Source organism: Schistocerca cancellata, chromosome 2, assembly GCF_023864275.1.
Source record: "Schistocerca cancellata isolate TAMUIC-IGC-003103 chromosome 2, iqSchCanc2.1, whole genome shotgun sequence".
NCBI lineage: Eukaryota > Metazoa > Arthropoda > Insecta > Orthoptera > Acrididae > Schistocerca > Schistocerca cancellata.
Window position 1 is genome coordinate 1,088,489,551 of NC_064627.1, and position 17,764 is coordinate 1,088,507,314.

General features: G+C 40.8%; 1 protein-coding gene across 3 annotated transcripts in view; it reads left to right on the forward strand.

Moving 5' to 3' along the window:
• The window catches only part of LOC126163097 (actin-related protein 2-B), an 81,073-nt gene that overhangs the window by 19,546 nt on the left and 43,763 nt on the right, over positions 1 to 17,764 (forward strand). For all 3 annotated transcript variants that reach the window (XM_049920013.1, XM_049920014.1, XM_049920015.1), the window contains 3 exons: positions 10,420 to 10,629; positions 10,737 to 10,886; positions 15,828 to 15,921. In XM_049920013.1, coding sequence (XP_049775970.1) covers positions 10,420 to 10,629; positions 10,737 to 10,886; positions 15,828 to 15,921 — 454 coding nt within the window. The remainder of the gene's footprint in view (positions 1 to 10,419; positions 10,630 to 10,736; positions 10,887 to 15,827; positions 15,922 to 17,764) is intronic.

Below are 17,764 nucleotides of genomic sequence, written 5' to 3' on the forward strand. Positions count from 1 at the left end.
CGGAAACATTTTTGCCATGTATGGGGATAATACCATCAGACAGAGCATGGCAAGAAAATTGTTTACTGATTTTAAAGAGGATTGTTTTGACATTAGTGACTCTCCACATTTAGGAAGACCTTCGGGGTTTGATGAAGACTACATATTAATCCACAATGATCCACATTACTGTACTAGAGAACTGGCAGATGTGATGAACTGTGATCATTCCACCATCATGCAACATTTGCATACACATTGGGTGTATGGGTACCTAATGCTCTAAGCCAAAATCACAGAAACCAGCAGGTTGCCCTATGTGTATCTCTGTTTGCTTGTCATCAATTACTGCTGGACAACACTGACCATTTATAGCCTGTATCATTGCTGCTGATGAGAAATGGTGTCTTTATGGTAACATAAGGAAAACAAAGAAACGATTGAGCCCAGACAAAGCAGCAACTTTCTGTACAAAGACCTGTGTGCATCCACAAGAAATGCATCTGGTATGCTGTGCATTGTTTTTCCTAACTGTAACATTTATTGTCAACAACTGACACATGTTGCAGACACAGTCCAATAACATTGACCAGGAAGACTGTGTGAAGTGATGCTACTCCATGAACCCAGATGCATTCTTCTAGACTGACAAAAAATTATATTCAAGAGTTAGATTGGGAAGTCATTCTGCACTCACATTTCACTTGATCTTGCGCACTCAGTTTTTCACATTTTTTGATCTCTATCAAACAACCTTCAAGGAACTTCCTTTCCAGATGAAAATGCACTCCAAACGTGACTTGACGAGTTCTTTGCCTCAAAACCACGTGTTTTCAACAGCTGCTGAAAAGAAAAGTTACCCAGCATTGGTAGACTGATTTAAAATATGAAGAAAAATGTTACTTACGACTAAAGCTTCTGTTCTGTGTGCGTTTTGTGGTTATTAAACTTACGGAAAAACACTAAGGGGCATATGCACCAATCCAGGAGATTTTATAAAATGTATGAACTGTGCTGCAGGCGTGCAATCATTGTGTGCTAACTTTTGTTAATTTTCATGCATGTATGATTTACGGCAAACGGAATTAACCATTCCATGCAGCACACTGTACACGTGCATAATCAACTGTATTGCAAATGTGTAAAGTCACCAGTTTCGTAGAATATGAGTGTATGTACCTTTTAGGCCACTTCATAGATGTGCAAATGTTCTGTGTAGCAGATAGATCAACAAATTAGTCAAGTGGTTTGTCCTTGGTTCACAACACCGTACTAATCACGTGCACATGCACATAGTCTGCAATTACATTTCATGCTTTGTGTCCTCAGTGTCTGAATAAAACAAACTCTTTAGCAATTGGCATGGCTTGAAAACTGAGAAGATTTTATTCAGTTCAAATTTTGTTTTCAGCTGATAATACATAATTGATGTCGGGAAAATTAAGTTACACTGTGCGCTTCATCTACATCTACATCCATACTATGCAAGCCACCTGACGGTGTGTGGCGGATGGTACCTTGAGTACCTCTATCGGTTCTCCCTTCTGTTCCAGTCTCATATTGTTCGTGGAAAGAAGAATTGTTGGTATGCCTCTGTGTGGGCTCTAATCTCTCTGATTTTATCCTCATGGTCTCTTCGCGAGATATACGTAGGAGGGAGCAATATACTGCTTGACTCCTCGGTGAAGGTACGTTCTCGAAACTTCAACAAAAGCCCGTACTGAGCTACTGAGCGTCTCTTGTGCAGTGTCTTCCACTGGAGTTTATCTATCACCTCCGTAACGCTTTCGCGATTACTAAATGATCCTGTAACAAAGCGCGCTGCTCTCTGTTGGATCTTCTCTATCTCTTCTATCAACCCTATCTGGTACGGATCCCACACTGCTGAGCAGTATTCAAGCAGTGGGTGAACAAGCGTACTGTAACCTACTTCCTGTGTTTTCGGATTGTATTTCCTTAGGATTCCTCCAATGAATCTCAGTCTGACATCTGCTTTACTGACGATCAACTTTATGAGATCATTCCATTTTAAATCACTCCTAATGCCTACTACCAGATAATTTATGGAATTAACTGCTTCCAGTTGCTGTCCCGCTATATTGTAGCTAAATGATAAAGGATCTGTCTTTCTATGTATTCGCGGCACATTACACTTGTCTACATTGAGATTCAATTGCCATTCCCTGCACCATGCGTCAGTTCATTGCAGATCCTCCTGCATTTCTGTACAATTTTCCATTGTTACAGCCTCTTGATATACCACAGCATCATCCGCAAAAAGCCTCAGTGAACTTCCGATGTCATCCACAAGGTCATTTATGTATATTGTGAATAGCAACGGTCCTACGACACTCCCCTGCGGCACACCTGAAATCACTCTTACTTCGAAAGACTTCTCTCCATTGAGAATGACATGCTGCGTTCTGTTGTCTAGGAACTCTTCAATCCAATCACACAATTAGTCTGATAATCCATATGCTCTTACTTTGTTCATTAAACGACTGTGGGGAACTGTATCGAATGCCTTGCTGAAGTCAAGAAACACGGCATCTACCTGGGAATCCGTGTCTATGGCCCTCTGAGTCTCGTGGACGAATAGTGCGAGCTGGGTTTCACACGATTGTCTTTTTTGAAACCCATGCTGATTCCTACAGAGTAGATTTCTAGTCTCCAGAAAAGTCATTATACTCGAACATAATATGTGTTCCAAAATTCTACAACTGATAGACTTTAGAGATATAGATAGGTCTATAGTTCTGCACATCTGTTCGACATCCCTTCTTGAAAACGGGGATGACCTGTGTCCTTTTCCAATCCTTAGGAACACTACGCTCTTCTAGAGACCTATGGTACACCGCTGCAAGAAGGGGGGCAAGTTCCTTCGCGTACTCTGTGTAAAATCAAACTGGTATCCCATCAGGTCCAGCGGCCTTCCCTCTTTTGAGCGATTTTAATTGTTTCTCTATCCTCTGTCATCTATTTCGATATTTACCATTTTGTCATCTGTGAGACAATCTAGAGAAGGAACTACAGTGCAGTCTTCCTCTGTGAAAGAGCTTTGGAAAAAGACATTTAGTATTTTGGCCTTTAGTCTGTCATCCTCTGTTTCAGTACCATTTTGGTAACAGAGTGTCTGGACATTTTGTTTTGATCCACCTACCGCTTTGACATAAGACCAAAATTTCTTATGATTTTCTGCTTAGTCAGTACATAGAACTTTCCTTTCGAATTCATTGAACGCCTCTCGCATAGCCCTCCCCACATTAAATTTCGCTTCACGTAGTTTTTGTTTGTCTGCAATGCTTTGGCTATGTTGATGTTTGTTTGCTGTGAAGTTCTCTTTGCTTCCACAGCAGTTTTCTAACTCAGTTGTTGTACCACGGTGGCTCTTTTCCATCTTTTACGATCTTGCTGGGCACATACTCATCTAACACATATTGTACGATGGTTTTGAACTTTGTCCACTGATCCTCAACACTATCTGTACTTGAGACCAAACTTTTGTGTTGAGTCATCAGGTACTCTGAAATCAGCTTCTTATCACTTTTGCTAAACACATAAATCTTCCTACCTTTTTTAATATTTCTATTTATGGCTGAAATCATCGATGCAGTAACCGCTTTATGATCACTGATTCCCTGTTCTGCATTAACTGTTTCAAATAGTTCGGGTCCGTTTGTCACCAGAAGGTCTAATATGTTATCGCCACGAGTCGGTTCTCTGTTTAACTGCTCAAGGTAGTTTTCAGATAAAGCACTTTAAAAAATTTCACTGGTTTCTTTGACCCTGCCACCCGTTATGAACGTTGGAGTCTCCCAGTCTATATCCGGCAAATTAAAATTTCCACCCAAAACTATAACTTGGTGGGGAAATCTATTCGAAATATTTTCCGAATTATCCTTCAGGTGCTCAGCCACAACAGCTGCTGAGCCAGGGGGCCTACAGAGACATCCAATTACCATGTCTGAGCCTGCTTTTACTGTGACCTTCACCCAAATTATTTCACATTTCCGACTTCTGTCAATTTCCTTCGATACATTGCACTTCTTATCACTATAAATATGCTTCCCCCTTCATGTCCAGCTTGTCTCTGCAGTATACATTCCAATCTGAGTTTAGAATTTCATTACTGTTCACATCTGGTTTCAGCCAACTTTCTGTCCCTAGTACTATGTGGGCATTGTGACCATTTATTAATGAGAGCAGTTCTGGGACCTTTCTATAGACACACCTGCAGTTTACTATTAGCAGATTAATATTGTTATTCCCTGTTGCATTTTGCCTACTCCTACCTTGCTGCGTCTCAGGAGGCGTCTTGTCGGGCCTAGGGAGGGAATTCTCTAACCTAAAAACCCCACATGTGCACTCCACACTTACTCCGCTACCCTTGTAGCCGCTTCCTGCGTGTAGTGCACGCCTGACCTATTCAGGGGAACCCTACATTTCTCCACCCGTTAGCGGAGGTCGAGAAATTTGCACCCCAGATCTCCGCAGAATCATCTGAGCCTCTGGTTTAAGCCTTCTGTCTCTTTCCATCACCAGAGCAGAAAAATTGACTACATTATCTTGTGGTGACTTGGATGATGGTATTATACATTAGGCAGTATTGGTTTTATGTTTGTGAAAGTTTTGGCTTTGTCTTTAAAGTTTTTGAGATCCTATACAAAATATTTCATTTCGGACAGGCTAGTTGAAGGTAAATTGAACCACTCCATTTTTTGGACATTGAATGCCAGAGAAAGTGATGAACTTCATGCTTGATTGCATGTCTCCAAGAGAATAATTTAATATTTCTTATGGAAGGGTACCAGGAAACAACAGTAGTTCAGAAGATGGAACACTTACTTATTATGCTGTCACTGGTACATCTTGGTCGCCACACAGTGTTACTGGACATTAACGAACCAGGGGAAAAATCTACTCAAAACCAGTTTTTTCATAATTTTTCATGGATGAATTGTGAAAATTAATTGTTCAGGAGATAAACTTGTGTAGCAGGGAGTAAATCATTGAAAGTCAGTGAATTTTACAATTTGTGACAAGCAGGAGCTCCAAGGAATCTACACTATCAGTCCTCTTGCAGTTTTGGATAATATGCAAGACCTTATGAGTGGTCTTAGTAAAGGAAACAAGCATTAAAAGAAAATTTATTCTGTTCTCCGTCTCAGCATAATACAGCAATCTGATACTCAGAGCCCGGCGTATAAGAAACTTTACAAACTGCAGTAAATATGAGATGTGATTGGAAAGTTTTAAGAATGGGCTTGTAATTGTAAAATGGTGGTACTTACATCCTACTGTGATGCATCTCCTCCAAAATAGTCTCCTTCTGACTGAACACACTGATTCCATAGGAAACAGGTTGAAGTCCACAGGGGCCAAATCGGGGAAATATGGCGGTTGTCGAAGCACAGGAATTTTGAATTTGGTCAAAAATTCAACGATGGAGAAGGCATGATGAGCCAGAGCATTGTCGTGATGTAGCACCCAACTCCTGAATTTCCACAATGCAGGCCTTCCGCACCATTTTGCACAAACGCTCAAGGACACATTTGTAGTATTCCTTGTTAATTGTCTGTCCTCTGGGGTAAATTCATGATACACAATACCGGTAAAATTGAAAAGAATCACCAACATTGTCTTCACCTTCGACCAACTTTGCTGTGCTTTTTTCGGTCGTGGTGAACCTGGAGTTTTCCACTGCAAAGACTGCACTTTGGTTTCAGAATCATATCCATATATCCACAATTCATCATCTGTAATTACCCTATTTAACAAATCTGGGTCATTGTTAGGCCGATTAATCAGTTCTTGGCACACTTCACGTTGGTACTGTCTACTTGATAACACTTCTGGAATGAATTTTGCGGGCACTCGATGCATATTGTGATCTTCAGTTAAAATTGACTGAACTGCATAGAAACTTAATTTAAGTTCATCAGCCATCTCCCTAATTGTAAGTTTACGATCGGAGCCCACTAAGTCGTGAATTTTCACAACATTTTAATTCGTTTTTGAGGTGGAAGTACAGCCGGACTGTGGTTCACCTTCAAATGATTTGTGGCCATTTTTAAATCTGTTCAACCAGACAAAAACAATTTGACTGACTCATACAGTTATCTCCAAAAGCTGTTTTTAATAGAATAGTTCGTAAATCTCGGAAGCTGATTTCCTGGTTTTAAAACAAAATTTCACACAAACTCATTGCTCTGTTTTTACGTCTATTTTCATGCAGACAGAATATGGCAACAAACCCTAACAGACCTGCACTGAACCAGCTGCCACAATGAACTCAATAAAGGAAATGCCATTTCCTGTCAGAGGACATTCGAGGACAAGGCAATGACTCACTCCCCATCCTCCGTGTACCTGCCCACCAAACCAGTAAGCAGTAGCAGATCCATTCTTAAAAGTTTCCAATCAAACCTTGCACATCATTATTACTAAACTAATAAATCAGTTTATCGTTACACATCCCAGTTGCAGGTTGCCTGCCTAAGGCTTCCAAAAATTTGTTCTTCAGTATTTCATGTAATTATTGACAGCATTTAAACATTTAAAATACTGCCATGATCTACACATTAAGATGCATAATCTTACGTTAAAGCTTAAGCAAGTATTACAGTTAGAAATAGTGTATATGTTTTGGCATCACAGCTCCCTATGCACAAATTACCTGACTATATGCATTCGGTATTTCAGAATGAGAACACTAAACATCTTCCAACAACTTTTTCACATAATTTCTAACCTTTCCTAAATGTTCTCTTGCTTTCATGCTTAACATCAAATATCTAAGACTCATTTGTGAAGTTATCAGTCATTTAAAGCTTTCTTGTACGTGGAAGTTCAGTTCTGTAAAGAAATAAGGTTTGTTAGTGAATACCTGAATGACAGGTCTTCAACACTTCTTGTGGATGAAGTGTTTGCAACTGACAAACAAGTCAGGCTCATCAAAATAAGCACCTGATTTAATGCTACCTCATTTGAGCAGACTCTTCACCTGGAAGTGAATACTTCATACGAAAATATCAAGGAGACAGCACAGGCAGCAATTTGTAACGCAACTCATGCAGTTTTGTGGTGACAACTCTAAAGCTATATGTTGCCACATAGAAATTCTAAACTCATGTTGGAATGTGTACCACAGAGACAGGCTGGACAGTGAAGCGAGAGGCATGTTTATAGCAATAAAAAGTACAATACTATCTAAGGAAATTGACGGAGATCTGAAATGTGAAATAATTTGGGTGAAGGTCACGGTTAAAACAGGCTCAAACATGGTAATTGGATGTCTCTATAGGCCCCCTGGCTCAGCAGCTGTTGTGGCAGAGCACCTGAAGGAAAATTTGGAAAATATTTAGAATAGATTTCCTGACCATGTTATAGTTCTGGGTGGAGGTTTTATTAATTTGCCGGATATAGACTGGGAGACTCAAATGTTTATAACGTGTGGCAGGGACAAAGAATCTAGTGAAATCTTTTTAAGTGCATTATCTGAAAACTACCTTGAGCAGTTAAACAGAGAACAGACTCGTGGCGATAATGTATTAGACCTTCTGGTGACAAACAGACCCGAACTATTTAAAACAGTTAACACAGAACATGGACTTAGCGATCATAAAGCGGTTACTGCATTGATGATTTCAGCTGTAAATAGAAATATAAAAAAGGCAGGAAGATTTTTGTGTTTAGCAAAAGTGACAAAAAGCAAGATTTCAGAGTACTTGACAGCTCAACACAAAAGTTTTGTCTCAAGTACAGATAGTGTTGAGGATCAGTGGACAAGAACGTCATTAGAAAACTGCTGTGGAAGCAAAGGGAACTTCACAGCAAACAGAAACATAGCCAAAGCCCTGCAGACAAACAAAAATTACGCGAAGTGAAATTTGATGTGAGGAGGGCTATGCAAGAGGCGTTCAATGAATTCGAAAGTAAAGTTCTATGTACTGACTAAGCAGAAAATCATAAGAAATTTTGGTCTTATGTCAAAGCGGTAGGTGGATCAAAACAATGTCCAGACACTCTGTTACCAAAATGGTACTGAAACAGAGGATGACAGACTAAAGGCCGAAATACTAAATGTCCTTTTCCAAAGCTGTTTCACAGAGGAAGACTGCACTGTAGTTCCCTCTCTAGATTGTCGCACAGATGACAAAATGGTAGATATCGAAATAGACGACAGAGGATAGAGAAACAATTAAAATTGCTCAAAAGAGGAAAGGCCGCTGGACCTGATGGGATACCAGTACGATTTTACACAGAGTACGCGAAGGAACTTGCCCCCCTTCTTGCAGCGGTGTACCATAGGTCTCTAGAAGAGCGTAGTGTTCCAAAGGATTGGAAAAGGGCACAGGTCATCCCCGTTTTCAAGAAGGGATGTCGAACAGATGTGCAGAACTATAGACCTATCTATATCTCTAAAGTGTCCGCCGCTCGTGGTCTCGCAGTAGCGTTCTCGCTTCCCGAGCATGGGGTCCCGGGTTCGATTCCCGGCGGGGTCAGGGATTTTCACCTGCCTCGAGATGACTGGGTGTTTGTGTTGTCCTCATCATTTCATCATCATCCAGGAAAGTGGCGAAATTGGATTGAGCAAAGACTGGGTAATTGTACGGGCGCTGATAACCACGCAGTTGAGTGCCCCACAAACCAAACATCATCATCATCATCTCTAAAGTCTATCAGTTGTAGAATTTTGGAACACATATTATGTTCGAGTATAATGACTTTTCTGGAGACTAGAAATCTACTCTGTAGGAATCAGCATGGGTTTCAAAAAAGACAATCGTGTGAAACCCAGCTCGCGCTATTCGTCCACGAGACTCAGAGGTCCAGAGACACGGATTCCCAGGTAGATGCCGTGTTTCTTGACTTCAGCAAGGCATTCGATACAGTTCCCCACAGTCATTTAATGAACAAAGTAAGAGCATTTGGACTATCAGACCAATTGTGTGATTGAATTGAAGAGTTCCTAGATAACAGAACGCAGCATGTCATTCTCAATGGAGAGAAGTCTTCCGAAGTAAGAGTGATTTCAGGTGTGCCACAGGGGAGTGTCGTAGGACTGTTGCTATTCGCAATTATATATAAATGACCTTGTGGATAACATCTGAAGTTCACTGAGGCTTTCTGCAATGAATTGACGCATGGTGCAGGGAATGGCAATTGAATCTCCATGTAGACAAGTGTAATGTGCTGTGAATACATAGAAAGAAAGATCATTTATCATTTAACTACAATATAGCAGGACAGCACCTGGAAGCAGTTAATTCCATAAATTATCTGGGATTAGGCACTAGGAGTGATTTAAAATGGAATGATCATATAAAGTTGATCGTCAGTAAAGCAGATGCCAGACTGAGATTCATTGGAAGAATCCTAAGGAAATGCAATCCAAAAACAAAGGAAGTAGGTTACAGTACACTTGTTTGCCTACTGCTTGAATATTGCTCACCAGTGTGGGATCCGTACCAGATAGGGTTGATAGAAGAGATAGAGAAGATCCAACAGAGAGCAGCGCGCTTCGTTACAGGATCATTTGGTAATCGCGAAAGCGTTATGTAGATGATAATAAACTCCAGTGGAAGACTTTGCAGGAGAGAAGCTCAGTAGCTCGTTACGGGCTTTTGTTGAAGTTTCGGGAACGTACCTTCACCTAGGAGTCAAGCAGTATATTATTCCCTCCTACGTATATCTCGCAAAGAGACCATGAGGATAAAATCAGAGAGATTAGAGCCCACACAGAGGCATACCGACAATCCTTCTTTCCACGAACAATACGAGACTGGAATAGAAGGGAGAATTGATAGAGGTACTCAAGGTACCCTCCGCCACACACTGTCAGGTGGCTTGCGGAATGTGGATGTAGATGTAGTGGTGGTGGTGAAACAGCACATTCTTCTTTGCCAAATGAGGCCACATTTTCTTCAATTTGTCATCAAAACTAGTTATCTTTGTTTATTATTCTCCTGTGGTTGTTTTATCTTTATTTAAAAATGATATATGAGGCACTGCACTTGTTGAAACATAGTTTTCGTAACTTTTCCAGCCTTTCGAACAGTCTCATCTTTAAATCAAACAATGGATAATCCAGGACGGAATGTAATAATATTAGAGAAGGAAATTTGCTACTCAGCATATAGCGGAGATGCTGAGTTGCGATAGGGACAACAAAAAGATGCTCACAATCATAGCTTAGATTTGGGAAAATTTTTTTCCTTGATTTCGAGTCTCAGTTTTTAGGTGTGGCTTAGATTTGAGTGCGGCTTAGATTTGAGTAAATACGGTAATTTAAAGGTTTGTAAGGATTGTATACATATAACTTGCATTCAGAGATTTTAGAATTTCCCATAATTTTTCTCACTTTTTATGGAAATAAGATTGCATATTGCTGAATTTAACATGGAAAAAATGTTTTATGAAATAGGTTTCAATTTTCAGGTAATGTTTGAGAAATATCAGTTTGCTGGAGCATACATAGCCATACAAGCTGTACTCACATTGTATGCACAAGGGCTGCTAAGTGGTGTTGTGGTGGATTCTGGTGATGGTGTAACACATATTTGTCCAGTTTATGAAGAGTTTGCCCTACCACATCTTACAAGAAGATTAGACATTGCAGGAAGAGATATCACTAGATACTTGATAAAGGTAACTTCTTTCTCTAAATTTTTGTTATTTGATTTTGAGACTTGCTTAAGTAATTGCTTTCTTGAGCTGCTGTATGTAAAGTAAATGTCTTTTGTCTTTTTGTTCAGCTGTTGCTACTGCGTGGATATGCCTTCAACCATTCTGCCGATTTTGAGACCGTGAGGATAATGAAGGAGAAGCTGTGTTACATTGGTTACAATATTGAAACAGAACAAAAATTGGCCCTTGAAACAACAGTACTAGTTGAACCCTATACGGTAAGAAAACAAAAATATTGTTCTTTATATTGTTAAACTGGAGATATTACCTATCACTTAATGATGTGTTTATACATATGACATTTTGAAACAGGTTTTTACAATTACGGAGTCCTGGCTTTGGGGAGATTACCCACATTAAACGTCAAACCACAATGGTGGGTTGTCGTAATAAAAATTAAGTACACCCAACCTTGTGGACCTTTGTGGTTGCCAGAAGGTTTCATAGGAATGAGAGTATGTTTATTAAAAAAAATTGGGTAAACTTTTAGTGGTTTTCAGATGTTTCTTCACATGCCACATGCTACAGGTATAGGATCAAATCTACATCTGATTATCCCATTTTCAGCAAAGATCTCCTGTAACTTAGCATTATAGTTGCCTTCTTTAATAATGACAGTTATTTTACCTTCACCAGCACCCACTATAATGTAATTAATTTCCACCAGTTTTTTGTTAATACTACATCAGTAATATTCTCATCAAAAGTTATTCTCTGATTACTTATATTGTCAGGTGTCTCCATACTGTTCTGAACAGTTTTATTAAGAGCAACAGCTGTCTCATTCCTATCAGCAGTGGATACAGACACTCCATCTATAACTGATACTGAATGTGCTAACAGTGAATCAGTATGATATTGACATAAAGACAATAAAAAGTACGAACATCTTTATATGAAAATTATACCATTTCTGTAAAGAGTTATAATGTTTCTGGTATAAAGAGAATGTAATTAGAGTTTAATTTCTCCTTCAAGAGAGTGAGCAATAATTTTAGATTAACATAAGTTAATTTTTTTAAAAATCTACTCACCAAGAGGTGGCAAGAGAACACAACTATAAAAAAGTATTACTGTTTACAAGCTTTTGGAGCTCCTTTTTCTGGCAAAATGGTTTAAGAGGAGTAAGAAGGGCGAAGAAAAAGAATTGGTGAGTTTTAGGAAAACGGGTAGAGTACAGAAGTATCACCCAGAATCCAAGGTCAGGGAAGACTTACCGAATGGGATGAGGAGGAGAGACTGATTTTTTGGGACTGCACCGAATGAGATTTGAGAACCTGAGAATGTATAGGTGAAAGATAGTGTAATATGTAAACAGAAATTATTGCTAAACATCGTGCATGTGTTAATAAGAGCAGTAAGCTAAGTGCATTGTATGTGATGGAGGTGCGATGGGGACAGCGAAGAATATAAAAGGCAGAAAATGAAAGATGTAGAAAATTTAAAGGGTGTGAAGAAAGGAATAATACTGTGAATAAACGCTAAGACCGAAGAAATTAATGTAAATTAAGGTCAGGTGGGTGAAGAGAACCAAGGACATTCCAAGAATTCCTTACATCCAGTATTGCACCACAACCCTTCCTCAAGACACTACAACATGGCCCTAACCTCTCCTTTGCAGAATTCCAAGCTCTTCATTCCCTAAAAGTTAATAACTCCATCAGTATTTTCCCAGTGGGCAAGAGATCTACCGCTGTGGTAATTAACCAATGGGAAAAATCTAAGTGAAGGTCTGTGCCAGCTTTCTGACACCTCTGCATACAGCATCTGCTATCAAGTTCCCATCCCTGTGATTTAAACTGACCTGCAGTCCCTCCTTAAATCATCAGTCCACAGAACTTCCTACCCCACCCAGACCACACACCTTTTACCTTCATGTTAAGGTCCAGTCACCCTGGTCGTCCCGTAGTTGATGGCTTCAAAGCATCCACCAAATGTATGTTGCCTTAGTTGATCAATACCCACAACCCATAGTACAAAGACTTCTCTCCTACATTAAAGATGCCAAACACTTCTTAGATCATCAAAAATCTGTGCCTGTTGCACTCCCACCACACACCTTGCTTGTCACCATTGATACCACCTCCTTGTGTACCAACATGTCCCACGTACATTGTCTGTCTGTTGTTGAACATTTCCTCAGTCAGTGCCCATCTGATTCCATACTTATGACATCTTTGCTGCTTACCTTAATCACCTTTGCACTTACCAACAACTGCTTCACCTTTGAGAGGCGCACACACACACACACAAACAGATCAAGGTGCAGCCATAGGAACCAGGATGGCTCCATCATGGATCACTTGGAGGGGGCTTTTATGGGATCCATAAGCCTTCAGCCCCTGGTTTGGTTTAGATACAATGAATACAGGATGGGAGGAGCTGTCTGGGTGGTAGGGCTAAGGAGGAGGCAGGGAAGGGGAAGGATAAGAGGACATGAGTGGGAGACAGTGAAGTGCTTCTTGTGGGAGCATACAGGGATGTGGTGGGGATGGTGGAGGGCACCACCAACACAATATCTTCATCCACCCCTATTCCTCCTCATACCTCACGGTTCAAGTCCATGTAATAGACCTAGATGCAAGACCTGCCCCATACAGCCTCCCACCACCAACTACTTGTCTGGTCACAAGCATCACCTATCCCGTCAAAGGCAGGGTTACCTGTGAAAGCAGTCATGTGATGTATAAGCTAAACTGCAACCACTGTGCTGCGTTCTGTGTGGGCTTGACAACAAACAAGCTGTCCGCCAAGAGACAGCTGGACCCTGCATCTGCTGCGCACTGTTCTTCACTTCAGTGAATGCATCATAGCTTGCACCATCGGGATCCTTCCTACCAACACTAGCTTTTCTGAACTGAGCAGGTGGAAACTCTCCCTGCAATATATCCAACATTCCTGTAACATCCCTGTCCTGAATCTTCATTAGTCACTGTCTTTCATCCACATATCCCCTTCCCTGCTACCAATACATGACTGCACATCCTTCTATTCCGACACACCCACAATCATTTACTTCTCTACTCCCCCATCCCCCCCGTCAGACCTACCAACTGTCACAGTCCAGATCATGAAGAAGTCATCATTGAATCTGAACCAGACCACGGCAGTGGTATCTTTGTCAGCAGGTAGGATTATAAAGTTGGGATAAGTTTTAGGTGGTTGATTGTGGTTCTTTCTGCAGATGTAAGGTTAGCGTGCATGTTACGGAATGCGAGGAATGATGGTTAGGCAGTGATTGATGTTGAGAAATTCTGAAATGTTAATGAAGAGTGGTATGGGGACAGTGGGGGTGGATCACAATTGAATGGAGGAGTGAACTGCCTGAGGCAGGGTTATGCATTGGTTTTGGGTTGAGTCCAATTGGTAGGGTTAGTGACGAAAAAGTATTTTCTCTGTAGGGACCAGGAGAAGGAGAGAAGGTCTTCAACAAGCTCAGTTGGGAGTAGAAGGGAAGGCCTTAGTTGATTATTAGGTGCAGCCAGAAAGTAAGTTTCCCAGTGGTGCTTCTTTTAAAGTAGATGAATTTAACTGGGAAAATAGCATATGCACAACAGATCAATGATGTGACAATCAAATGCTGACCGGGCAGGTCCTGCCTGGTGCCAGTACTATGGGAGCAGTGCCCTAAAATGACATCTCTTATTCACCCTCCCACTGCCAGCAAGATAAGGTCCTTAATGCACAAAACATACTGCCCATTAAAATTCGTCAGAATGGGCAGAACATCATGAGCAAACAGATAGTGCAGTGGGCGACCGTCCCTCATCAATGGTCACCTGGTTGAGCTTATGCGGCAGCACATCCTGGGGGACTGTTGCTTCATGATTATGTAGCTCAGCAGCCATTTTCTGCGGATATCGTGATCCTTGTTGCATGAAGTTGTCACTAAGCACTTACTGTTCAAGAAATTGTGTGCCAGGTGGATGCCAAAAACATGATGCCCAAGCACAAATTGAAATTTTTTGGAGCAGCACCAACATTTCTGCAGCAGTATCATGATGACAGCATTGAGTTCCTCGATGGGATCATGACAGGTGATGAGATGTTGATTTCTCACTTGACGCTGGAAAGCGAGCAGCAGTCAATGCATTGGTGCCACAGTGGATCTCCAGTTAAGACGAAATTCAAACAGACTGTGACTGTGCAGTAAGTGACATGCACAGTGTTCTGGGATAGGAAGGGAATTCTGCTCATTAACTTCATGCCCAGAGGTGAAACAGTGATGCTAACCGTTACTGTGAAACAATGCAGAAACAACGATGTACCATTCAGAACAAGAGGTGTGGAATGCTTATTGCAAGTGCTGTGCTGCTCAATGACAATGCTCATTCCCATACAGCTGGGAGCTGTTTGATTATCCAGCATACAGTCTTACTTGTGCTCCCAGCAGTTACTATCTTTCCTCACACCTCAAGGAATTCCTCTCCTCCGGCCAGCATTTTGTTGACAACAAAGAGCTAAAGACAACTGTCACATGCTGGTTCCATTCACAAGTGGCAGACTTCTGTGACACAAGAATACAAAAGTTGATCCCACGAGAAGACGAGTATGCCAGTTCTTTTGGTGACTATGTCGAAAAATATCTCAAACATTGCTGTACCTGTTGCCAGTAAAGCTTTTCATGTAACTATGTTGTCTTTGCTTAAAAAAAGTGGGGGGAGGGGGGAATTTACTTTGTGGATCTGCTTCACATAATGTATGCAAGTCATAATTTTTTCAGCAGTGATGCCTATAACTGTTTTCATGAATTGGTGCGCACTTTTGCTAGAAGACAACTGCCAGGCTCTTTGATCTGCATACATTGGTTCTGTTTCTACAGGCAGTACTAAATTCTGAGTTCATTAATCTACTCAGACAGACTTGTGAATGTTACTCAACCACTGTAAAGGTAACTAGGAAGATACATCTGATTTTTTGAAAATAATTTTCCCTGGATTTACTGTTATTCCTACTGCGTCATTTTGGCCACTTTGCCTTTTTCTGAAACTGATTGTCTGATTGGTTTTTCACTGGTGTTTAAGAATGTTGATCCTTTCAGTAAAGGTAAAAAAAATAAATAAAATAAAAATAAAAAATCTCCAAAAAATTATGGCTGCGTTGTTAAATTTGATATTCCAAAATCAGTTAATTAATATACTTACTAACTCTTGTTTCAGTTACCTGATGGCAGAGTTATTAAGGTTGGAGGTGAGAGATTTGAAGCACCCGAGGCTTTATTCCAGCCTCATCTAATCAATGTTGAAGGGCAAGGTAAGACGTTGCATAATAAATTTTTATTTTTGGTGCATGCACAACATGATCAGCAACATGTTTATCGTAAACAAAGCCACCACAGTTGTAAAATGTGTTGATTGTACACAACACAAATATCCCTGCACAGAATGGTTTTTGTAGTTCGTGAGATAATGAGAAAGAATCTGGGATAGGGCCATTCTTAACTGCCATTATGCATTTACAACGCATGTAAGCACTCGTCAGTGACCACTGTTTAGTGCAAATGTGCCCAGAGGGATGATGATGATGATGACACCTAGATCATTAAAATAATAAAACCTTATCAACCTCATGATATACTGGGTGACCGAGAACAGGATGTTTTTGAAATGGCTAGTATGATGCCACTTGTGTAGGTAGTGGGGGAACCTGGTTCTAGAAGAGAGCAAAGATGCTGGAAACCATTGAGATGGTGAGACATGCATCAATTGGGAGCTCAGAGCGATCTACATGACACATACGTGAGTTAAGCCATGAGTTGGTGTGCGCTGTTTTTGAGAAAAATTTAACATTTCATTCATACAATATGGTTATTGCTCAGCAGCTGAAGGTAACAGATTATGAGCAATGAGAGAAACTCTCCCTTCAAAGTGCTGCTTGAAGACAATGGAAATGCAATAATCGTCATGAGTGATAAACTCATTGTCATTTGAGTGGGAGGTTTAACAAGCAAAATTTGTACTACTGGGATTCTGAGAATCCACATATCAGTCACAAAATACCACTCCATGCAGCTCATGTAAGGGTGTGGTGTGAAATTAGCAATTTTGACATCATTGGCCCCTTTTTTTCTCTTCTTCTCCCCCCCCCCCCCCCCTCTCTCTCTCTCTCTCTCTCTCTCTCTCTGTCCCCCTCTCTCCCCCCCCCCTTTTTCTTTTATTGCTGCTGTGACAGTCAACAACACATTGAACATTACATTCACTTGCTTAACACTCTTGCATTCTCCTCTGTGATGGTAACATCTACACAAGAACAACTTTTATCTTAAACAAGATAGTTCCACCCCACAAACTTGACATCTATTTGTGGATGTAGTTCATTGCGTGTTTCAGGGGGAGGGAGTAATTTTCCATTTTGGTGATTTCCTGTGGTCTTCGGCATCCCCCGATTTAAGCACTTGTGACTTCTTTTTGTCAGGACACTTAAAATCCCATGTATATTTCCATAAACCCTGCACCTTGACTGATTTGTAGGAGACAAGTGGCAGCAATTGACCATGAAATGTTGGATTGTGCTTACACTGGTTTTCAGCATAGTCTTCAAACCTGCATTCGAGAAAGGGGACACCACCTACCAGACATTATCTTTCATTTGTAATATGTATTTCAGATGGCATGTAATTACAAAGATGTTGTAATAGTTTCACTTGTGCTTCACAAATTACATTCACTTACACTCGTGATTCACAAGCCACCATATGGTGTGTGATGGAGAGTACTGTGTACAACTACTTGTCATTTCCTTTCCTGTTCCCCTTGCAAATAATGAGGGAAAAATGACTGTCTGTATGCCTCCCTATGAGCCCTAAGTTCTCTTACCTTCGTGGTCGTGCAAAATGTACACTCTTTGACATAAAACTTGACCGGCGGCCGGCCGCTTCAGAGGCTAAGTCCGCGCCGGTCGCGACATGGGACAAAGAAACTGGCCAACTCGCTAATTCTCTAAGTCCGGTTATCTGCACAATCTGACAACACTGTAGACTGCGGCACTTCCTGGAGGAAAACTTGTCCCAAGATAGAGAGACTGCAGGCTGATTACGCCTGTGGTCTAGTGGTAGCGTGCGTTGTTTCTGTTCATAATGTCAGTGGATCGAGAGCAG